This window comes from Lampetra fluviatilis, chromosome 59 (assembly GCF_964198595.1).
Source record: "Lampetra fluviatilis chromosome 59, kcLamFluv1.1, whole genome shotgun sequence".
NCBI lineage: Eukaryota > Metazoa > Chordata > Hyperoartia > Petromyzontiformes > Petromyzontidae > Lampetra > Lampetra fluviatilis.
In genome coordinates, this window is record NC_136333.1 from 2,027,859 (window position 1) to 2,051,866 (window position 24,008).

The 24,008-nt window shown below is 56.1% G+C and overlaps 1 protein-coding gene across 1 annotated transcript; it reads right to left on the reverse strand.

Annotated features, from left to right (window-relative positions):
* Positions 1-5,048: 5,048 nt before the first annotated feature.
* HACD3 (3-hydroxyacyl-CoA dehydratase 3) lies at positions 5,049-23,498 on the reverse strand. Its single transcript, XM_078880842.1, has 10 exons — positions 23,304-23,498; positions 19,550-19,592; positions 17,496-17,737; positions 15,822-15,873; positions 14,792-14,899; positions 13,801-13,928; positions 13,375-13,487; positions 12,414-12,520; positions 6,194-6,325; positions 5,049-5,135 (listed from the first exon to the last, which is right to left on the reverse strand). The coding sequence occupies exons 1-10, from the start codon at positions 23,385-23,387 to the stop codon at positions 5,059-5,061; spliced, it is 1,086 nt and encodes a 361-aa protein (XP_078736968.1). The 5' UTR covers positions 23,388-23,498; the 3' UTR covers positions 5,049-5,058.
* Positions 23,499-24,008: the final 510 nt, after the last annotated feature.

The window sequence follows — 24,008 nt, forward strand, 5'->3', positions numbered from 1 at the left end:
CGGCCATCTTACTAAGGGAGGTATTTTATCCTCGATTCCTATTGGCGAGCGGCCATTTTACTAAGGGGAGTCCTTTACGCTCGATTCCTATTGGCGAGCGGCCATCTTACTAAGGGGGGGGGGGGGGTGGTCCTTTACGCTCGATTCCTATTGGTGAGCGGCCATCTTACTAAGGGGGGCGTCCTTTACGCTCGATTCTTATTGGCGAGCGGCCATCCTACTAAGGGGGGCGGCCTTTACGCTCGATTCCTATTGGCGAGCGGCCATCTTACTAAGGGGGGCGTTCTTTACGCTCGATTCCTATTAGCGAGCGGCCATCTTACTAAGGGAAGTCCTTTACGCTCGATTCCTATTGGCGAGCGGCCATCTTACTAAGGGGGGGGGGGAGGTCCTTTACGCTCGATTCGTATTGGTGGGCGGCCATCTTACTACTCTTGATGCAGCAAATCTGGCTGTGACGGTCCCACCTGATGACGGAGACTTGTGTTGCCTCCGAAACGTCGTGAATTTTATTTTTTGTTTTGTTTTATTTTACTTTCATTACTTTTAATGTTTTACCTACGTGACTTTACCGAAAAAACCTGAGAATATGAACATCTTACTAAGGTTGGTCCTTTACGCTCGATTCCTGTTGGTGAGCGGCCATCTTACTAAGGGGGGCGTTCTTTACGCTCGATTCCTATTAGCGAGCGGCCATCTTACTAAGGGGGGGGTCCTTTACGCTCGTTTCCTATTGGTGAGTGGCCATCTTACTAAGGGAAGTCCTTTACGCTCGATTCCTATTGGCGAGCGGCCATCTTACTAAGGGGGGGGGGAGGTCCTTTACGCTCGATTCCTATTGGTGAGCGGCCATCTTACTAAGGGGGAGGGGGGGGTCCTTTACGCTCGATTCCTATTGGTGAGCGGCCATCTTACTAAGGGGGGCGTCCTTTACGCTCGATTCTTATTGGCGAGCGGCCATCCTACTAAGGGGGGCGGCCTTTACGCTCGATTCCTATTGGCGAGCGGCCATCTTACTAAGGGGGGCGTTCTTTACGCTCGATTCCTATTAGCGAGCGGCCATCTTACTAAGGGGGGGGTCCTTTACGCTCGTTTCCTATTGGTGAGTGGCCATCTTACTAAGGGAAGTCCTTTACGCTCGATTCCTATTGGCGAGCGGCCATCTTACTAAGGGGGGGGGGAGGTCCTTTACGCTCGATTCGTATTGGTGGGCGGCCATCTTACTAAGGTTGGTCCTTTACGCTCGATTCCTGTTGGTGAGCGGCCATCTTACTAAGGGGGGCGTTCTTTACGCTCGATTCCTATTAGCGAGCGGCCATCTTACTAAGGGGGGGGTCCTTTACGCTCGTTTCCTATTGGTGAGTGGCCATCTTACTAAGGGAAGTCCTTTACGCTCGATTCCTATTGGCGAGCGGCCATCTTACTAAGGGGGGGGAGGTCCTTTACGCTCGATTCCTATTGGCGAGCGGCCATCTTACTAAGGGGGGGGGAGGTCCTTTACGCTCGATTCCTATTGGTGAGCGGCCATCTTACTAAGGGGGAGGGGGGGGGTCCTTTACGCTCGATTCCTATTGGTGAGCGGCCATCTTACTAAGGGGGGCGTCCTTTACGCTCGATTCTTATTGGCGAGCGGCCATCTTACTAAGGGGGGGGGGAGGTCCTTTACGCTCGATTCCTATTGGTGAGCGGCCATCTTACTAAGGGGGAGGGGGGGGTCCTTTACGCTCGATTCCTATTGGTGAGCGGCCATCTTACTAAGGGGGGCGTCCTTTACGCTCGATTCTTATTGGCGAGCGGCCATCTTACTAAGGGGGGCGTCCTTTACGCTCGATTCCTATTGGTGAGCGGCCATCTTACTAAGGGGGGCGTCCTTTACGCTCGATTCTTATTGGCGAGCGGCCATCTTACTAAGGGGGGCGTCCTTTACGCTCGATTCCTATTGGCGAGCGGCCATCTTACTAAGGGGGGGGTCCTTTACGCTCGTTTCCTATTGGTGAGTGGCCATCTTACTAAGGGGGGGGGGGGTCCTTTACGCTCGTTTCCTATTGGTGAGTGGCCATCTTACTAAGGGAAGTCCTTTACGCTCGATTCCTATTGGCGAGCGGCCATCTTACTAAGGGCGGGGGTCCTTTACCCTCGTTTTCTGTTGGTGAGCGGCCATCTTACTAAGGAGGGGGAGGTCCTTTACGCTCGATTCGTATTGGTGGGCGGCCATCTTACTAAGGTTGGTCCTTTACGCTCGATTCTTGTTGGTGAGCGGCCATCTTACTAAGGGCGGGGGAGGTCGTTTACGCTCGATTCGTATTGGTGGGCGGCCATCTTACTAAGGTTGGTCCTTTACGCTCGATTCTTGTTGGTGAGCGGCCATCTTACTAAGGGCGGGGGAGGTCGTTTACGCTCGATTCGTATTGGTGGGCGGCCATCTTACTAAGGTTGGTCCTTTACGCTCGATTCTTGTTGGTTAGCGGCCATCTTACTAAGGGCGGGGGAGGTCGTTTACGCTCGATTCGTATTGGTGGGCGGCCATCTTACTAAGGTTGGTCCTTTACCCTCGATTCCTATTGGCGAGCAGCTCTATGACGTCCGCTCTGAGCAAGGCGGCTGTCCTGTTCTCTCCCCTGACCAAGATGGCTCAGGGAGTCACGTGATACGTTGAGGATAATCTGAACATGTTTCTGAAAATGTATTTATCCTGGAAAAATCATCAACACAAGCAATCATCATCAGGATGATTGCTTGTGTTGCAGTCGAAATGTCGTGAGAATTTTATTGTTTTATTATTTTATTGTTTCCCTTCTACGTGACTTTACCGAAAGAACCAAGAATATGAATCCCTGCAGTAACGAAAGCTTTAAATAAAAAATATTAACACCTGTTTTGTTGCCAGAAAAAAGGGGAAAACCCATTATCAAACCATGACTTAACCAACATATGTACTCATCTTCTTGGTTCTTTCGGTAAAGTCACGTAGAAGTGAAATAATAAAAATATAAAACATAATAAAATAATTCTCACGACGTTTCGGCCACAACGCAAGCAGCCGTCCTCCACCTGAGGACGGCTGCTTGCGTTGTGGCCGAAACGTCGTGAGAATTGTATTTTATTATGTCTTGTATTATTTTATTATTTCCCTTCTACGTGACTTTACCGAAAGAACCAAGAAGATGAATCCCTGCAGTCACGAAAGCTTTAAATCGAAACATATGTAACTGTCAAAGGTCAACCGTGCGTTGAACTCAACAGTCCACTTGGGCCTGTGCCCGAAATCTAATGCTGTAATATCCACGCTCCAAAGTGTCACACGATGAAGGGCCATTGTGCGAAACGTCGACTGTTATTTCAAGGCCACAGCCAACAACAGCATCACCAAATAAACAGAATGTTGACAAACGTGAAGTTAGAAACGCTATCTTTATTGGTAACCATCATTGTACCGATCACTCACGTGCAGGTGCTCGTGCCGTCGCGATGTGAACCACGTGGATGGGGGAGGGAGGGGTAACGATCAGAGGTAGCAACCGGGTACCCGATACCCGTACCCTACCCGATACCCGGCTACCCGTGCCCGGCCGGGTACGGGTACCCGTTTGCGACCCTGGTGCGGCCGGGTACGGGTACGGGTAGGCCGTGAGTCACTGGTGAGTCACCGTTTGTCACTCATTTCCAAACGTCTTGTCTCTTCTCACAATTCAAGTTCCTAGAATCAACCCACCCGCGCCTGCAACATGGCTTCATCCCAGAGGTCGCAATCGGCTACCCGTACCCTACCCGATACCCGGCCGGTTACGGGTAGCCGGGTATCGGGTAGGGTACGGGTATCGTGTACCCGATTGCGACCCTGGTGCGGCCGGGTACGGGTAAGGAATCAAAACCCGTTTGCGACCTCTGGTAACGATTGACGGAGATTCAGACTCCAGTCGGAATCTCTATGTGATCCAGATTCCATATTACAAACTGCAAGTTTTTTTTATTTTTTAAATGCACGCATATAGCGACGTCTAGCGGCTGAAGCGTTCACGTTACAACCCCCGTTACATCCATCAACGTTGATTTGTAATCGTTTAAAGGGGCATCCTGGGTCAATGTACTGCTGGATGAAGACATCCCCACGCAGTGTCGGTCACAGGGGAGCCATTGCTTGATCATACTTCACCGCACTTCATGAAGGCGGTGGTGGGGTAGAGACCCAGGTACCGGACCAAGACATCGCTAGCCACCGACGGGAGCCGTGGCCGGAAATCCAATTAATGTTTGCCACCAGGAGTTTGTAAAACCAGGCGCGCCGAGCGCTATACCCCCACTTGAACGCACGCGTGGCGAATGGGAGACGTGGGAAAAATCTCTGCGGATTGGTCGGTCGCGACATCGTCGCCCACCCTCCCCGGCGGTCTCCACCGCGGGACACGAGAATCGCGATTAAACGCGGACAATCGGAACGCGAACCGTCCGGACTACGACGCGCGTGTGCGTGTGTGTGTATGCGTGGAACGCGTGGAATGCGTGGAAGGAGGAACAGCGCGCGTGCGGGAAAAAAAAACAGCCGGACGCGGCGTAGCACGCGGCTACAACCGCCATCGCACACAGCAGCACGCCAACACACGCGGGGCAACTAGCGACTGCACACAAACTACGACGAAGGGGACGGCGAAGACGATGGTGGTGGTGAAAATGCTGGTGATAGGAATGATAATTACAGTTATGATGACGCTTGCTCTGATGCTTATGGAGATGACGATGGCGACGGTTATGTTGATGGCGACGAGACAATGCCCATCGTGATGTCAGTAATAATATCGACGAGGGTGACGGCGCCGATGACAAATACAGCGCGATGACGATTGCGGTCGCGAACGATGATGCTTGTGATGAACGTGATGATGGCGATGATGGCGATGATGATGACGACGACGATGGCTGCAGAGGAACCTGGAGCCACGTGGAGGAGACGTCAATCCACCATCACTCCACCCCGAGCTCCCGTGACCCGTTCCACCAGCTCCACGGCGCTAGCGCCCCCCCCCCCCTCCCCCACGCCGACCACTCCCCCGGCCGCCCCGGTCACGCGCGCTTGCGCTTGCGAACTCCGAACCGCTTGCTCCGCTGCTTGTACATGTGGCGGAAGTTGATGCAGACACCTGGGGTCGGGGGGAGGTCAAAGGCAAGGTGGGGTCAAGCACGAAGGTCAAGGTAAAACGCAAGGTCACAACGGGGATGGAGGGTGGTCAAAGGCAAAGTGGGGTCAAGCACAAAGGTCAAGGTAAAACGCAAGGTCACAACGGGGAGGGGGGGTTCAAAGGCGAGGTCAAGCGCAAGGTCAACTCAAACAAGGCGTGACGTGCTACGCATTTTCCCCAAACTCCCTGCGGTTATCGGCACCCAGCGCCAGAAACATGCGGTGAGAGCGGTGTTCTTCACTCATTTTCAGAGGGGGGCCACTTTCGCTGACAAGGCATCATCAGTGTGAGAGCCGCCACACATTTGAAACCATTGGGGGTTGACAGCAGCAGCACGGCGATGATGATGATGATGACGGGCGGTGTTTGAACTCTTTGTGCATTGTCGGGGGGGGGGGGGGGCGCACCTCAGGGGTCGCACGAAGGCCCACCAGGAGCTCTCGTTTAAATTATTTGGCTGCTACAGATTTCCACGTGATGATAAGCCACTTCGTTGAGCTATCATTTGTGGCCAAGTCGCTTCTGAGAAAGAAGCTAATAGCTCAGTGGGCCTTAGCCGGTAAAATGAAAGTTTTATTTTCTTAGTGATTTGCTTACCTTTCCTATTGTAGTTTTGTACTGTACTTATCTTATCTATATAGCACATTTAAAACAAGGCCCTTTACAAGGGTTGCGAGTGGTACAATGAGGGTATCTAAATGCGATACGGTTGAATAGGGCTGCGGGTACGGAGAGGGAGGTTTAGTGGGTACGTGAATTACTGGGGGGGGGTACCTAGAGGGATGGAGGGAAGGACGGGCCAAGGAGAAGAGGTGGGGGTCGTGAGGGAGCAGCGGAAACTCGACAGGGAGAGGCTGCGTGCTTTAACGTGGAGCTTTGTAAGCTCATCGGATTCCTCGTGCAGTCGAAATAAAGATTCTGACCAACGCTCTTCCCCGGCGATCACCGATCGACTCCCCCCCCTCCCGATCACGCTGCACGCTGCACGCTGCACACTGCGCACTGCGCACTGCACGCACCGACGGCGAGGACGGCCAGGTAGGCGTAGAGGATGTAGGGGAAGTGCACGGACGAGTTGAGCGCGTTGGGCAGCCGCACCGAGAGGGCCTGGGACGCCTCGAACAGCGGAATGGCGCTCAGCACGCACGCCGCTACGGTGGGGCGGGGGAGAGGTGGGGGGGGGGGGTGCCGTCAAAACACTCGCCGACTTCAAGACCACGAGTTTAGAACGACTGTCGTCACGAGTGACAGTGAGCGGACACGGGCAGGCCACGGCAGAAACTGGTGCAGCACCGACGGAAACCGGCCGAGCGAGGGATCGCGTCCCCGGCTTGTGCACGCCGGCTAGGGGCGGTTGAGCGCCGATACAATCCGTTGCTTTGCGAGGATCCCGCCGGTTTACCCGGCACAAGCTTCGCCGGGTCTCAAGATTCCGTCCGCAGGGAGGGTCCCGCCATGGTTTTGTCGCAGCAGGTGGCCATGTTGCTGCCCCGCGTAGAATCCCAATTGAGCGATTTGCGGCGTCATTCTCGAATTTGGCAAATGCGGAGTCGTGACGCCGGCACACGATGCGACACCTCTTGGCAACGACGTCACGGGATCTTTAACGGCCACTGTGAAGCGGACGGCGCGTAGTGTTTGTATTACGTTGAGCACGCACCGCGGTATTAATCAGGGCCGCCGATGGGGTCGATACCGCTAACCTCTGGAATAAGCGGCGACCGCGTTACCGCCGGACAGCGTTACCGCCCCACAATGGTGCGGCACTTGTGGCAAATGAACGGTGCGCGTGGAGCGTGTGGAGCGTGAGGCGAATGAACGGTGCGCGAAAAGCGTGTGGAGCGTGAGGCGAATGAACGGTGCGCGAGGAGCGTGTGGAGCGTGAGGCGAATGAACGGTGCGCGAGGAGCGTGTGGAGCGTGAGGCGAATGAACGGTGCGCGAGGAGCGTGTGGAGCGTGAGGCGAATGAACGGTGCGCGAGGAGCGTGTGGAGCGTGAGGCGAATGAACGGTGCGCGTGGAGCGTGTGGAGCGTGAGGCGAATGAACGGTGCGCGAGGAGCGTGTGGAGCGTGAGGCGAATGAACGGTGCGCGTGGAGTGTGTGGAGCGTGAGGCGAATGAACGGTGCGCGTGGAGCGTTTCGAGCGTGAGGCGAATGAACGGTGCGCGTGGAGCGTGTGGAGCGTGAGGCGAATGAACGGTGCGCGAGGAGCGCGAGGAGCGTGTGGTGTGCGGTGAATGAACGGTGCGCGTGGAGCGTGTGGAGCGTGTGGAGCGTGTGAGTAAACGCATGACGTGGGTGAGTGTGTGTGTGCGAATGCGAGTGCAGCGAGTGCATCAGTCCATTTCTTCTCCAGCCCATGTCGTGCTCGTTTGGCCGCATCGAGGGGGCTAAACGGGCACGACACGGGCTGGAGAAGAGATGAACTGATACGGTTCGGGAGGATGTGAAGCTGAGTGGACTTGCCGACGACTGGTACCAGCGGTGTCAAGATTGGCCTCTATGGAGGAGGCTCGTGAAGGACGCTGCTGCTGCTACTGAGCAGTTGGAGGCAGTCGCCCTCCAGCAACAACGGAGGGCAGAGCAGCGACGCTCACAACAATGAGCGGAGTGCCGGTTGGCTAAAATGCAGCAAGTTGGCACAGCAGGGGGTACAGCTGGTGCATCTGCCGGTCATCTCAGTCAGCCGACCCATGGCACCTGGATCTGTCCCGAGACCTCCTCCTGTCAGCAGAGAGCCTTCGACACTTCACGTGGCCTCAAAGTGCACCTGGCCTGGCACAGGCGTCGTGGTGACTTCTACGTCACTTAGTGGCGCATGGCGGTTGTGTTGGTATTGCAGCGTGTGTAGTGCGAGTGCGGCGCCAGTGCGACGCAAGTGTGGTGAGTGTGGTGAGTGTGGTGTGAGTGGTGAGTGTGGTGAGTGTGGTGTGAGTGGTGAGTGTGGTGAGTGTGGTGAGTGTGGTGTGAGTGGTGAGTGTGGTGTGAGTGGTGAGTGTGGTCTGAGTGGTGAGTGTGGTGTGAGTGGTGAGTGTGGTGAGTGTGGTGTGAGTGGTGAGTGTGGTGTGAGTGGTGAGTGTGGTGAGTGTGGTGTGAGTGGTGAGTGTGGTGAGTGTGGTGTGAGTGGTGAGTGTGGTGAGTGTGGTGAGTGTGGTGTGAGTGGTGAGTGTGGTGTGAGTGGTGAGTGTGGTCTGAGTGGTGAGTGTGGCGAGTGTGGTGAGTGTGGTGTGAGTGGTGAGTGTGGTGAGTGTGGTGTGAGTGGTGAGTGTGGTGTGAGTGGTGAGTGTGGTGAGTGTGGTGTGAGTGGTGTGAGTGGTGAGTGTGGTGAGTGTGGTGAGTGTGGTGTGAGTGGTGAGTGTGATGTGAGTGGTGAGTGTGGTCTGAGTGGTGAGTGTGGCGAGTGTGGTGAGTGTGGTGTGAGTGGTGAGTGTGGTGTGAGTGGTGAGTGTGGTGTGAGTGGTGAGTGTGGCGAGTGTGGTGAGTGTGGTGTGAGTGGTGAGTGTGGTGAGTGTGGTGTGAGTGGTGTGAGTGGTGAGTGTGGTGAGTGTGGTGAGTGTGGTGTGAGTGGTGAGTGTGGTGAGTGTGGTGTGAGTGGTGAGTGTGGTGAGTGTGGTGAGTGTGGTGTGAGTGGTGAGTGTGGTGTGAGTGGTGAGTGTGGTCTGAGTGGTGAGTGTGGCGAGTGTGGTGAGTGTGGTGTGAGTGGTGAGTGTGGTGAGTGTGGTGTGAGTGGTGAGTGTGGTGTGAGTGGTGAGTGTGGCGAGTGTGGTGAGTGTGGTGTGAGTGGTGAGTGTGGTGAGTGTGGTGTGAGTGGTGTGAGTGGTGAGTGTGGTGAGTGTGGTGAGTGTGGTGTGAGTGGTGAGTGTGGTGAGTGTGGTGTGAGTGGTGAGTGTGGTGAGTGTGGTGTGAGTGGTGAGTGTGGTGAGTGTGGTGTGAGTGGTGAGTGTGGTGAGTGTGGTGTGAGTGGTGAGTGTGGTGTGAGTGGTGAGTGTGGTGTGAGTGGTGAGTGTGGTCTGAGTGGTGAGTGTGGCGAGTGTGGTGAGTGTGATGGGTGTGGTGAGTGTGGTGAGTGTGGTGTGAGTGATGAGTGTGGTGTGAGTGGTGAGTGTGGTGTGAGTGGTGAGTGTGGCGAGTGTGGTGAGTGTGGTGTGAGTGGTGAGTGTGGTGAGTGTGGTGTGAGTGGTGTGAGTGGTGAGTGTGGTGAGTGTGGTGAGTGTGGTGTGAGTGGTGAGTGTGGTGAGTGTGGTGTGAGTGATGAGTGTGGTGTGAGTGGTGAGTGTGGTGTGAGTGGTGAGTGTGGCGAGTGTGGTGAGTGTGGTGTGAGTGGTGAGTGTGGTGAGTGTGGTGTGAGTGGTGAGTGTGGTGAGTGTGGTGAGTGTGGTGTGAGTGGTGAGTGTGGTGAGTGTGGTGAGTGTGGTGTGAGTGGTGTGAGTGGTGAGTGTGGTGTGAGTGGTGAGTGTGGTGTGAGTGGTGAGTGTGGTGAGTGTGGTGTGAGTGGTGAGTGTGGTGAGTGTGGTGTGAGTGGTGTGAGTGGTGAGTGTGGTGAGTGTGGTGAGTGTGGTGAGTGTGGTGTGAGTGGTGTGAGTGGTGTGAGTGGTGAGTGTGGTGTGAGTGGTGAGTGTGGTGTGAGTGGTGAGTGTGGTGAGTGTGGTGTGAGTGGTGAGTGTGGTGTGAGTGGTGAGTGTGGTGAGTGTGGTGTGAGTGGTGAGTGTGGTGAGTGTGGTGTGAGTGGTGAGTGTGGTGTGAGTGGTGAGTGTGGTCTGAGTGGTGAGTGTGGCGAGTGTGGTGAGTGTGATGGGTGTGGTGAGTGTGGTGTGAGTGATGAGTGTGGTGTGAGTGGTGAGTGTGGTGTGAGTGGTGAGTGTGGCGAGTGTGGTGAGTGTGGTGTGAGTGGTGAGTGTGGTGAGTGTGGTGTGAGTGGTGTGAGTGGTGAGTGTGGTGAGTGTGGTGAGTGTGGTGTGAGTGGTGAGTGTGGTGAGTGTGGTGTGAGTAGTGAGTGTGGTGAGTGTGGTGAGTGTGGTGTGAGTGGTGAGTGTGGTGTGAGTGGTGAGTGTGGTGAGTGTGGTGTGAGTGGTGAGTGTGGTGTGAGTGGTGAGTGTGGTGTGAGTGGTGAGTGTGGCGAGTGTGGTGAGTGTGGTGAGTGTGATGGGTGTGGTGAGTGTGGTGAGTGTGGTGTGAGTGATGAGTGTGGTGTGAGTGGTGAGTGTGGTGTGAGTGGTGAGTGTGGCGAGTGTGGTGAGTGTGGTGTGAGTGGTGAGTGTGGTGAGTGTGGTGTGAGTGGTGTGAGTGGTGAGTGTGGTGAGTGTGGTGAGTGTGGTGAGTGTGGTGTGAGTGGTGAGTGTGGTGAGTGTGGTGAGTGTGGTGTGAGTGGTGAGTGTGGTGTGAGTGGTGAGTGTGGTGAGTGTGGTGTGAGTGGTGAGTGTGGTGAGTGTGGTGTGAGTGGTGAGTGTGGTGTGAGTGGTGAGTGTGGTCTGAGTGGTGAGTGTGGCGAGTGTGGTGAGTGTGATGGTGTGTGGTGAGTGTGGTGAGTGTGGTGTGAGTGATGAGTGTGGTGTGAGTGGTGAGTGTGGTGTGAGTGGTGAGTGTGGCGAGTGTGGTGAGTGTGGTGTGAGTGGTGAGTGTGGTGAGTGTGGTGTGAGTGGTGTGAGTGGTGAGTGTGGTGAGTGTGGTGAGTGTGGTGAGTGTGGTGTGAGTGGTGTGAGTGGTGAGTGTGGTGTGAGTGGTGAGTGTGGTGTGAGTGGTGAGTGTGGTGAGTGTGGTGTGAGTGGTGAGTGTGGTGTGAGTGGTGAGTGTGGTGAGTGTGGTGTGAGTGGTGTGAGTGGTGAGTGTGGTGAGTGTGGTGAGTGTGGTGTGAGTGGTGAGTGTGGTGAGTGTGGTGTGAGTGGTGAGTGTGGTGAGTGTGGTGAGTGTGGTGAGTGTGGTGTGAGTGGTGAGTGTGGTGTGAGTGGTGAGTGTGGTGAGTGTGGTGTGAGTGGTGAGTGTGGTGAGTGTGGTGAGTGTGGTGTGAGTGGTGAGTGTGGTGAGTGTGGTGAGTGTGGTGAGTGTGGTGTGAGTGGTGAGTGTGGTCTGAGTGGTGAGTGTGGTCTGAGTGGTGAGTGTGGCGAGTGTGGTGAGTGTGATGGGTGTGGTGAGTGTGGTGAGTGTGGTGTGAGTGATGAGTGTGGTGTGAGTGGTGAGTGTGGTGTGAGTGGTGAGTGTGGCGAGTGTGGTGAGTGTGGCGTGAGTGGTGAGTGTGGTGAGTGTGGTGTGAGTGGTGTGAGTGGTGAGTGTGGTGAGTGTGGTGAGTGTGGTGAGTGTGGTGAGTGGTGAGTGTGGTGTGAGTGGTGAGTGTGGTGTGAGTGGTGAGTGTGGTGAGTGTGGTGTGAGTGGTGAGTGTGGTGTGAGTGGTGAGTGTGGTGAGTGTGGTGTGAGTGGTGTGAGTGGTGAGTGTGGTGAGTGTGGTGAGTGTGGTGTGAGTGGTGAGTGTGGTGAGTGTGGTGTGAGTGGTGAGTGTGGTGAGTGTGGTGAGTGTGGTGTGAGTGGTGAGTGTGGTGTGAGTGGCGAGTGTGGCGAGTGTGGCGTGAGTGGTGAGTGTGGTGAGTGTGGTGTGAGTGGTGTGAGTGGTGAGTGTGGTGAGTGTGGTGAGTGTGGTGAGTGTGGTGAGTGTGGTGTGAGTGGTGTGAGTGGTGAGTGTGGTGTGAGTGGTGAGTGTGGTGTGAGTGGTGAGTGTGGTGAGTGTGGTGTGAGTGGTGAGTGTGGTGTGAGTGGTGAGTGTGGTGAGTGTGGTGTGAGTGGTGTGAGTGGTGAGTGTGGTGAGTGTGGTGAGTGTGGTGTGAGTGGTGAGTGTGGTGAGTGTGGTGTGAGTGGTGAGTGTGGTGAGTGTGGTGAGTGTGGTGTGAGTGGTGAGTGTGGTGTGAGTGGTGAGTGTGGTGAGTGTGGTGAGTGTGGTGTGAGTGGTGAGTGTGGTGTGAGTGGTGAGTGTGGTGAGTGTGGTGTGAGTGGTGAGTGAGTGGTGTGAGTGGTGAGTGTGGTGAGTGTGGTGTGAGTGGTGTGAGTGGTGAGTGTGGTGAGTGTGGTGTGAGTGGTGTGAGTGGTGAGTGTGGTGAGTGTGGTGTGAGTGGTGTGAGTGGTGAGTGTGGTGAGTGTGGTGTGAGTGGTGAGTGTGGTGAGTGTGCCGAGCGTGTGGTGAGTGTGGTGAGTGTGGTGTGAGTGGTGAGTGTGGTGTGAGTGAGATGCGAGTGTGGTGAGTGCGGCGCGTTGCCTTCAGCGAGTGCGCCAAGCGGGTAGAGCGGGATCCACAGCGAGTAGCGGATCCAGGTGAGCAGCCTCCACTCCACGCCCACACTGCCCAGCATGTAGTACGGGTACCTGCAGCACACCCAGAAGCACACCCCAGTCACCGCCACCACACATCAGGTGCCAGTGCAGCGTGAGGGCAGGCGCAGGTGTGTGCATTCGTGTGTGTGCGTGTGTGTGCGTGTGTGTGTGCGTATGTGTGTGTGTGCATTCGTGTGTGTGCGCCTGCGTGCATTTGCATGCGTGTGTGTAGTCGCTGACAGCACTTGCCCCAACGGTCTGTTAATGCTATACGGGGGATATAGGTCTTGGTTTTGTGTGCGTGCGTGTGCAAATGTGTGCGCGTGCGTGTGCAAATGTGTGCGCGCGTGTGTGCGCGTGCATGTTTGTGTGCGCGTGCGTGTATGCGTATGTATGCGTATGTGTGCGTATGTGTGCGTGTGTGTGTGCGCGTGTGCGTGTGCGCGTGTGTGTGCGCGTGTGCGCGTGTGCGTGTGTGCGTGTGTGCGTGCGCGTGTGTGTGTGTGCGTGTGTGTGCGTGTGTGCGTGCGCGTGTGTGCGTGTGTGTGCGTGTGTGCGTGCGCGTGCGTGCGTGTGCGTGCGTGTGCGTGTGTGTGCTTGTGTGCGTGCGTGCGTGTGCGTGTGTGTGCTTGTGTGCGTGTGTGTGTGCGTGTGCGTGTGTGTGCTTGTGTGCGTGTGTGTGCGCGCGTGTGTGCGTGTGTGTGCGTGCGTGTGCGTGCGTGCGTGTGTGTGCGTGTGTGCGTGTGCGTGCGTGTGCGCGCGTGTGTGCGTGCGTGTGTGCGCGTGTGTGCGTGCGTGTGTGCGCGTGTGTGTGTGTGTGTGTGCGCGTGTGTGCGTGCGCGTGTGCGTGTGCGCGTGCGTGCGTGCGTGTGTGTGTGCGCGTGTGTGTGTGCGTGTGTGCGTACCGAAACACCTCGATGGCGCTCCACAGGTAGTAGACGGCGAAGGCGGCGTTGGTGGCGCTCAGGCGCTCGTGCATCCCGATCACCACAAACAGCATGAAGCCGCGGCCCAGCACCTGGCGGCAGGGACCAGAGGGGAGGGGTCGGGGGGAGGGGTCGGGGGGAGAGGGGAGGGGTCGGGGGGGAGGGGTCGGGGGGGAGGGGTCGGGGGGTCAGGGTCGCGGGGTCAGGGTCACGGGGTCAGGGTCGCAGGGTCAGGGTCGCGGGGTCAGGGTCGCGGGGTCAGGTCGCGGGGTCAGGGTCGCGGGGTCAGGGTCGCGGGGTCAGGGTCGCGGGGTCAGGGTCGCGGGGTCAGGGTCGCGGGGTCAGGGCGACTGGTTAGGGTCGCATGGTCGGAGTCACGGGGTCGGGATCGTGGGGGGGCGGCACCTGCAGCGCGGTGGGGATGAGCGCGGCGGAGACGAGGCCGGCGAGCGGGTGCACGACCTCCAGCAGGGCGAGCAGCTGGCAGAAGCGCAGCACCTTGTGGGCGTCCTTGAGCGCCGAGCCCCAGAACTCTGCGCCGAGAGCGAGCGGGGGGGGGATGAACGAGGAGACTCGCATGAATGTGCAAGTATTGGCGGACGTGCGTCGTGTGGGGAGACAAGGGGGCCATTGGGAGATATAGATACCCAGGGACACACGGAGACGCACGGGGAGACACGAGGAAACGCACGGGGAGGCAAGGGGAGACACGGGGAGACACGGGAGACACGGGAGACACGGGGAGACACGGGGAGACACGGGGAGGCACAGAGGGAGACACGGGGAGGCACAGAGGGAGACACGGGGAGACACGGGGAGACACGGGGAGACACGGGGAGGCACGGAGAGACGCGGGGAGACACAAGGAGGCACGGGGGGACACGGGGAGACACGGGGAGGCACGGGGGGACACGGGGAGGCGCGGGGAGACACGGGGAGGCGCGGGGAGACACGGGGAGGCGCGGGGAGACACGAGGAGACACGGGGAGGCGCGGGGAGACACGGGGAGGCGCGGGGAGACACGGGGGGACACGGGGGGACACGGGGAGGCACGGGGAGACACGGACACGGGGAGACACGGGGAGACACGGGGAGACACGGGGAGACACGGGGAGGCGCGGGGAGACACGGGGAGGCGCGGGGAGACACGGGGAGACGCGGGGGGACACGGGGGGACACGGGGAGGCACGGGGAGACACGGACACGGGGAGACACGGGGGGACACGGGGAGGCGCAGGGAGACACGGGGAGACGCGGGGAGACACGGGGGGACACGGGGGGACACGGGGAGGCACGGGGAGACACGGACACGGGGAGACGCGGGGAGACACGGGGAGACACGGGGAGGCACAGAGGGAGACACGGGGAGACACGTGGAGACACGGGGGATGCGCACCGTGTCCCAGGAGCAGCGGCACGGAGAGGCTGACGAGCACGTAGGCGAAGCCCAGCAGCTGCACCAAGTTGTAGACGAAGAGGTAGCCGCGGTGCAGCGTGGAGAGCGCTGCACAGGCAGACGGAGAACGCTCACCACCACCACCACCACTCACCAACACTCACCACAACACCACCACCACCACTCACCACCACCACACCACCAGTCCCACCACCACCGCCACTCACCAACACCACAACCACCATCACTGCAGTGCAATGCATGGAGGAGGGGCACAGAACACTCACCAATACTCACCAGTCAGTTCCTCTACTCACCAAAACCACTATGTTAAACAACAAAGCACCACCACCACACCACCAGTCCCACCACCACCACACCATCATCACACCACCACCACACCACCACCAGTCCCACCACCATCCCACCACCACCACCACACCACCACACCACCACCACACCACCACCAGTCCCACCATCACACCACCACCACACCACCACCACCCCAATCCCACCACCACCTGTCCCACCACCACACCACCATCCCACCACCACCACACCACCACACCACCATCCCACCACCACCACACCACCACACCACCACTCCCACCACCACACCACCACCACCACCACACCACCACCAGTCCCACCACCACACCACCATCCCACCACCACCACACCACCACAGCACCATCCCACCACCACCACACCACCACCGCACCATCCCACCACCACCACACCACCACCACCACCACTCCCACCACCACCACACCACCACCACCACCACACCACCACCAGTCCCACCACCACACCACCACCACACCACCACACCACCATCCCACCACCACCACACCACCACCACCACCACCACACCACCACCACCACACCACCACCAGTCCCACCACCACACCACCATCCCACCACCACCACACCACCATCCCACCACCACCACACCACCACCACCACCACTCCCACCACTCCCACCACCACCATCTGCGCTCCGTGGCTTTGCGCCGGGGACGGAGCTCACGGTGTTTGCGGACACGCGACTCCACGGTGACCTTCCCGATCTTCTTCATCTCCTGCAGGCGGGGACACGGCGGCAGAACCGTCACCGCCCGTCACGGACAACGCGCCGTCGCCGCACGCCGGGCATTTGGAGTGCGCACGCGCTCACCGTGCTCGCGTGGATATTTCTCTCTGGGCCTTGCGAAGGTAAAAATCCAGGTGCGTTCCAGCCATCACATTAGGGGCGAGTTAAATAAATGTTTGACCAAATATAACGGGCTAATTTTTGAGTTGATAATTTTGTATGGCCCGCGAATGACGTTGTAAATGTCCAAATGGACCTTGGCAGAAAAACGGTTCCCCACCCCTGATTTAGAGTATTTCAACGCGCGCTTTAAGAGTATTTCGCCGCTAGAAATGTCCGCGCGATGAGCCACTTCGTTGGGCTCTCTCGTTTGTCGCTTCCCGAAACAAGAGCTGCGTGGCTCAGTGGGGGCCTTACCTGGTAAAATAAAAATTGTTTCGTTGAGTTAAAATTACTAGCCGCTCATCGCTCTCGAACAGACCGAGGATGACTTGGAGGCGCTGGGGGGGGGGGGCACGGACGAGCGGGAGAGGCAGCAGTGGTCAGGTGACTAGCCGGTGCCAACCTTCGCCCATGCTGCACGCTGGTTTATCCGCCGATTAATGAGCGTTTATACATGCGGGGAGGAAACCGCAGCGTCCGCAGAAAAGCGACGTGCGAGGGGGAAACGCTCTATCTCGTACAGAGGGAACAGGTGCGCAGTCCACGCTTTTGCCGTGACCGCCTTCTCCTGCCAGAGACTGGGTACGGCAACTCCTCGACAGACAGCCGCGGTGATCCACCAACCCTCCCCGCACGCACGCTTCCCCTTCCCATCGGCCCTTCTCATCGCGACGTCGTCATTGTCATCATCGTCGTCGTCGTCGTCATCGTCGACGAGGTGATCGTCATCGTCGTCATTGTCAACGTCGTCATTGTCAACGTCGTCATTGTCAACGTCGTCATTGTCAACGTCGTCATCATCATTGTCGACGTCATCGACGTCGTCATCGTCGTCGTCATCGTCGTCATCACCGTCGTTTTCATCGTCGTTATCGTCATCTTCGTCATTGATAATTGTTTTTTTACCCTTCTATCTGGCAACAAAACTGACACCTTTTTACGAGGAGTCATGTTTGCATAGACCACAATACCTGCAGCCATAATGCAAACAAAAAACACAACTCTGATAATGTATGCACTGTCCTTGAAGTTGATTGGTCCACACCCAAGACAGCTTTCCTTAGAGCCAGCACCATGTGAGACTAGGCTCTAAGGAAAGCTGTCTCGGGTGTGGACCAATCAACTTCAAGGATAGTGCATACATTATCAGAGTTGTGTTTTTTGTTTGCATTATGGCTGCAGGTATTGTGGTCTATGCAAACATGACTCCTTGTAAAAAAAGGTGTCAGTTTTGTTGCCAGATAGAAGGGTAAAAAAACAATTATCGTCATCATCATTGTCGACGTCATCGTCGTCGTCACCGTCATCACCGTCGTCGTTTTCATCGTCGTTACCATAATCACCGTCGTCGTTTACATCATCGTTATCGTCATCACCGTCGTCGTTTTCATCATCGTCATTGGCGAGCGGCCGGGTTCCGTCTCCTCGCGCCCAACCCCCAAGCCTCACCTCGAGCCGCAGCTCCTCCTCGGCGTCGGACTCGTCCATCCAGCGGTCGAAGTCGGGCATCACAAAGTTGGGGCGCCGCTCGGCGCTGGTGAGGCGCGCCCACCAGGCCGGCGCGGCCTTGCGCAGCGTGATGGCCACCTCGCGCTGCGTGACGCGCACGCTCGCCGCCGGCGTCTCCACCGCCTCCAGCAGCTCCAGCGAGAACCCGTAGCGGTTCTGGCCCTGGGCGCCGTAGCCGTAGCCTGGCGGGTGGGCGGTGGCGGTGACCACGGCGGTGGCGGCGGCGGCGGTGACCACGTGTGACCACGGTGGCGGCGGTGGCCACGTGTGGTGACGGCGGCGGTGACCATGGCAGCGGCGGTGGCGGTGGCCATGTGTGGTGGCGGCGGTGGCGGTGACCACGGCGGTGGCGGTGGCCACGTGTGGTGGCGGCGGCGGTGACCATGGCGGCGGCGGCGGCGGTGACGGAGCGGTAAAGTGCAGAGGTTAGCGCGACGCGATACGAACCCGGCGACTCGAGTTAGATTCCCGCTCGCGACGATTATCTAAACCGGTCCTGGGCCTCCCCTAGGTCGACTCGGCCTCAAATGAGTACCAGGTGCGAAGTGTAATCATCGCTACTCGGGAGACAAAGGTTTTCATAGGTGCTACTCGCTAACAACAGTACTTGCTCCAACAGTCTGCTAAGGCTATACGGGGGAATATTTGTCTTCGGTGATGGTGGAGGTGGAAATGCAGGCGATGGCAACATATACAGCAGCAGCAGTAGTGACGACGCTCTTTGCTAAGCCTCGCCAAGTCCTAAGAATCATTTTCAAAAGAGTGCTGGGTGCCGGGATGTTTGGCCAATTCCATGACCGGGATGATGGATGAGGTTGATTTTAATGATTCTGTAGATTTGGATTTAAAGCTTTCGTGACTACAGGGATTCATTCTTGGTTCTTTCGGTAAAGTCACGTAGAAGGGAAATAATAAAAATAAAACATAATAAAATAATTCTCACGATGTTTCAGCCACAACGCAAGCAGCCGTCCTCAGGTGAAGAACATGTCTGTCGGAAAGACAGCGTCATTGTGGCCGAAACGTCGTAAGAATTATTTTATCATGTTTTATTTTTATTATTTTATTATTTCCCTTCTACGTGACTTTACCGAAAGAACCAAGAATGGATTCTGTAGATGCTGATTGTGGTGATTAGACGACTTTGAAGACGCACGAGTGTGATTGTCGGCGACGGTGCTCATGGCAAATCTGGGTCATCTCAAGTTGGAGTCGATTAGGCCGACGATGACGATGAGAGCCCTCCATAATACAGGCTTTTTTGGGTTAGATCGTGTAAATATATAAATGTGTCGGTAAACCCGCCACCACCCGACACAGCCAACTAGTAAGGGTTGTCACGTAAACAGAGCGTGGCCAATTCGTCACTAGTCCAGCACGCCGGTGGGTTGGAGAGCAATAACCACAACACTTACAATCTACGTGGCTTGGCTCTCCAACACACAACCGGCGTGCTGTTCGAGTAACGAATTAGCACGTTCTGTTCACGTGACAACCCTTACTAGTTGGCTGCGTGGAGTGGTGGCGGGTTTAACGACTTTTATATATTTAAGCGACCTAACCCAAAAAACCTCTATTATGGATGATATTGGTCGCGAAAGCCTCCTACGTCGTGCTAAACCAGGGGTGGGGAACCATTTTTCTGCCAAGGGCCACTTGGATATTTATAACATCATTCGCGGGCCATACAAAATTATCAACTTAAAAATTTGCCTGTTATATTTGGTCAAACATTTAATTAACTCACCCTTAATGTGATGGCTGGAACTGCTTCTCTTTGGCGAGGCGTGTGATGTGAGCTGGTGTTGATGATGTTGCTGCTACTCGCAACTGCTTTTCCAGGTTTGCTTCTAGATTTATTGAATTTCGAGTCCCGCCTGCGGTTGCCTTGGCAGGGCCAGAGACCAAATGATTTCGCGGGCCTCGTACGGCCCGCGGGCCGGACGTTCCCCAGGCCTGTGTTAAACGGGCGAGAGAGCCAGCCCTGTGCGTACCTTTGAAGACGATCGTCTTGCCCCTGCACTCCACTTCATGTTCCTGCGAAAGGGAGAGGCCTGCGGAGTTAGGGAGACTGGACCCCGTTCGGCCACAGCGGCCCTGTCGCCCTCGCCAGACCCCGACCGCGTTGTCCCCAACAGTCCCACCGGCCAGGCTGGCCACTCCGGCTCCAGAGCTCCATAGGCCCCATGGGCAGGCGGGGTACAGCCACACCACCACATTGTCTCCATCGGCCCCACTGACAACACCAGCTCCACCGGTCACATCGGCCCCGACCGCCAGGCCAGACCCAGCAATGCCACAACTTTGGGCCCGCCGGACTCTACCCAGCCCCACCGACCCCAACCGCCAGGCCCGGCCACACCACCACACTGTCTCGACCGGCCCCACCAGCCCCACCGGCCCAACCAACTACAGCAGCTCCACCAGCCCAGGTCAGAGTAGGGGGGCGGAGGGGGGTGGGTCCCGAAATGCCAAGAATATTAAACAGGTCCCTGCATTAATCAATAAAACAAGGCAATGTCTTTTGTCTGAGAACCGCCCTTGATCCCCAGCAACCCGAGTAAGCAGCAGGCGAGAACAGTCCAGAACAGGTCCCACCCGGCCCCTGCCTCCCTCCCTCCCTCGTCGTCACCCTCTCCCTCGCCTGCTCCATTCTCTGGGGACTCGAGCACAGAAGAAGCTACGAATACAAAATGGGGTTGATGTTGTTGTTTCGATTTAAAGCTTTCGTGACTGGAGGGATTCATATTCTTGGTTCTTTCAGTAAAGTCACGTAGAAGGTAAATAATACAATAATAGTATTTCCCTTCTACGTGACTTTAGCGAAAGAACCAAGAATATGGGGTTGTTGTTGTTTTTCGATTTAAAGCTTTCGTGACTGCAGGGATTCATCTTCTTGGTTCTTTCGGTAAAGTCACGTAGAAGGAAAATAATAAAATAATAAAAATAAAACATAATAAAATAATTTTATTAAAATAATAAAAATAAAACATAAACATAATTTTATTATGTTTTAGTTTTATTATTTTATTATTTCCCTTCTACGTGACTTTACCGAAAGAACCAAGAAGAAGTTGTTGTTTTGTTTTTACTTAACTACACTTCTGGGAATAAGACGACTCCATCACGCCGGCTTGATGGCAATGACGGTCGACACGACTCACAATCGCTTCCTTTTGCTGCTGCTGCACGAGCCAGCTGCTTCAGAGTGGACGATGGGACCACGTCCCGGTCTGGTCTATGTTTTTATTTTACCAAGGTGTAAGGAGGCCCCTCACTGAGCTGTATCGCTCTTTTTTTTCAGCAGCGAGCTGGCCATCACGAATGATAGCTGGACGAAGTGGCTTATCGTCACCGCGTGAAAATTTATAGCAGGCGAAATACTCCAAAGCGTGCTGATTGTAAATGTGGAAGGGAAAAATTGGAGGCCCCGTAGAGGAGAAAAATCCAAACGACCACGGAGGGAGAGACACCGCAAACTCCAAATATACAGCAGCAGTCATCGCCAGGGTCGGGATCAAACCCACGACCTCCTGCATACCAGGCAAGGTAGTTAACATCTCATAGCCACCGTGATGATGATGAGAGAGACACGCAAACTGAAAATATACAGCAGGCGTCAGGGTCGGGATGGAACACACGACCTCCTGTACACCAGGCGAGGTAGTTAACATCTCCTAGCCACCGTGATGATGATGATGAGAGAGACACGCAAACTCCAAATATACAGCAGCAGGCGTCAGGGTCGGGATCGAACCCACGACCTCCTGCATACCAGGCGAGATAGTTAACATCTCCTAGCCACCGCGGCGCCCCGGATTGTGCAATGGGGACCTTGATTCATCCAGCCTTATCTGTGAACGCCTCTGGCTCAGCAGCCAAGCTCAAGGTTAACCCTCCCTCTCGCTTGCCAAGGCGAGGCACCCACCACCACAACCGCCATTCGCCACCAAGAAGCGATGACGTCCCCACGGCGTCAGTGCCAGGCTAGGTGCACTTTGAGTCCACGAAGGGAAGGGATGGGTCGACTGACTGAGATGACTTCCCAACTCCTCCCTACTGCGCCAACTTGTGAGATTGCCTCTCACACGGCGGCAGCAGCAGCAGCACCAACAGTGCCCCACCATCACTGACCACCTGCACCACCCAAATGCACCTTAAAACCTATTTATACACAGTATACACTTCCGCTTATTAAACGTTTAGTTCATTTCGTAAATTATTTTTAAAATGTATTTGCGTGATTTGTATGACAAGTCTGCTGATGCTGCTGCTGTTGCTTGTGTCCTGTACAGCGCATTGATAGATCATCGATGAAAAGCTGCGATATAAATGTTATCACACATTATTATCATCATCACCCGGCAAACAGGCCAACACCAACATCGCGTGGCCTTGCAAGGGGGGGGGGGGGGTTAAATAAATATAGCCGACGTTTCGGGGCCATGGCCTTTCACGTTCTACAACATTGATGATTACACAGTACACACAATGTCGTATCCGCGTTCCCTTCCTTGAAGGGTCACGGTGTTGTTGGCGGAATGTGCTGCTGGGATTCTGCGTAGAAGCGATTCGGTCGCATTGTCAACTGGTCGCACTAGCGATAGCCTATTTGTGTGGTGTGGTGTGTGTGTGTTGTGTGTGTGGTGTGTGTGGTGTGTGTTATGTGGTGTGTGTATGTGGTGTGTGTGGTGTATGATGTGTGTGTGTTGTGTGATGTGTGTGTGGTGTGATGTGTGGTGTATGTGTGGTGTGTGATGTGTGTGTGGTGTATGTATGTGGTGTGTGTGGTGTATGTGTGTGTGGTGTGTTGTGTGTGTGGTGTGTGTGGTGTGTGTTATGTGGTGTGTGTATGTGGTGTGTGTGGTGTATGATGTGTGTGTGTTGTGTGATGTGTGTGTGGTGTGATGTGTGGTGTATGTGTGGTGTGTGATGTGTGTGTGGTGTATGTATGTGGTGTGTGTGGTGTATGTGTGTGTGGTGTGTTGTGTGTGTGGTGTGTGTTATGTGGTGTGTGTATGTGGTGTGTGTGGTGTATGATGTGTGTGTGTTGTGTGTGTTGTGTGATGTGTGTGTGGTGTGATGTGTGGTGTATGTGTGGTGTGTGTTATGTGGTGTGTGTATGTGGTGTGTGTGGTGTATGATGTGTGTGTGTTGTGTGTGTTGTGTGATGTGTGTGTGGTGTGATGTGTGGTGTATGTGTGGTGTGTGATGTGTGTGTGGTGTATGTATGTGGTGTGTGTGGTGTATGTGTGTGATGTGTGTGGTGTGTGTGTGTGTGATGTGTGTGGTGTAGGTGTGTGGTGTGTGTGGTGTGTGTGATGTGTGTGGTGTGTGTGTGGTGTATGTGGTGTGTGTGATGTGTGTGGTGTGTGTATGTAGTGTGTGGTGTGTCATGTGTGTGGTGTGTGTATGTGGTGTGTGTGGTGTATGTGTGTGGTTTGTGATGTGTGTGATGTGTGTGGTGTGTGTGGTGTGTGTGGTGTGTGTGTGGTGTGTGTGGTGTGTGTGTGGTGTATGTGGTGTGTGTGATGTGTGTGGTGTGATGTGTGTGGTGTAGGTGTGTGATGTGTGTGGTGTGATGTGATGTGTGGTGTGTGTGGTGTGATGTGTGTGATGTGGTGTAGGTGTATGATGTGTGTGATGTGTGTGGCGTGTCAGACTGAGCTCGCTGCCGCCGCTGTAGAATGAATGAATCAGTGAAGGTCGCGTTCCGGGCCTAGCCCCGACGCGGCCTTCGCCTCTCACCGACACCTCCTTGAGGTCCACCTTGAGGGACACCGAATCGTGGCGCTGCGCCCACAGCACGGGCGGGGTCAGAGTCGGCGACATCGCCACGGACACACGGGCGACACACACGGACAACACACACGGACAACACACACAGACACACACACACGTGTGGAGCGCTGTCAGCTGACAGCCCTCGGCGGAAACACGTGGTGCACCGTTCACACGCCCCGCCCCCAAGCCCCACACACAGCCCCCCCGCCCCCAGCTTTTAAAAACTAGAAGGTTCTACTGGGAGGAACCTCCTGGTTACACCAGCCCACAGGGGATTATTGTGTCCGTCCGTCCGTCGTGCTGGGAGGTGCTGGGTGGGGAGGTGCTGGGTGGGGAGGGGCTGGGTGGGGAGGGGCTGGGTGGGGGTGGGAGGGGCTGGGTGGGGCTGGGTGGGGAGGGGAGGGGCTGGGTGGGGTTGGGAGGGGCTGAGTGGGGAGGGTGGGGCTGGGTGGGGGGTGGGAGGGGTGGGGCTGGGTGTGGAGGGGCTGGTCACCCCGTGGTGCCCTTATAAAACTCAACGTTTAACCTACTCACGCCGGCTTGTGCCCGCCCTCACAGTCGGCCATATTTGCGGAATACACCACGCCGCCGTTGACCCTGGCCATTGACCGAGCAACCCAACGTTCCTACCAGCTCCCTCCGCAGGAATGTGTTTAAACTCGACTCGTT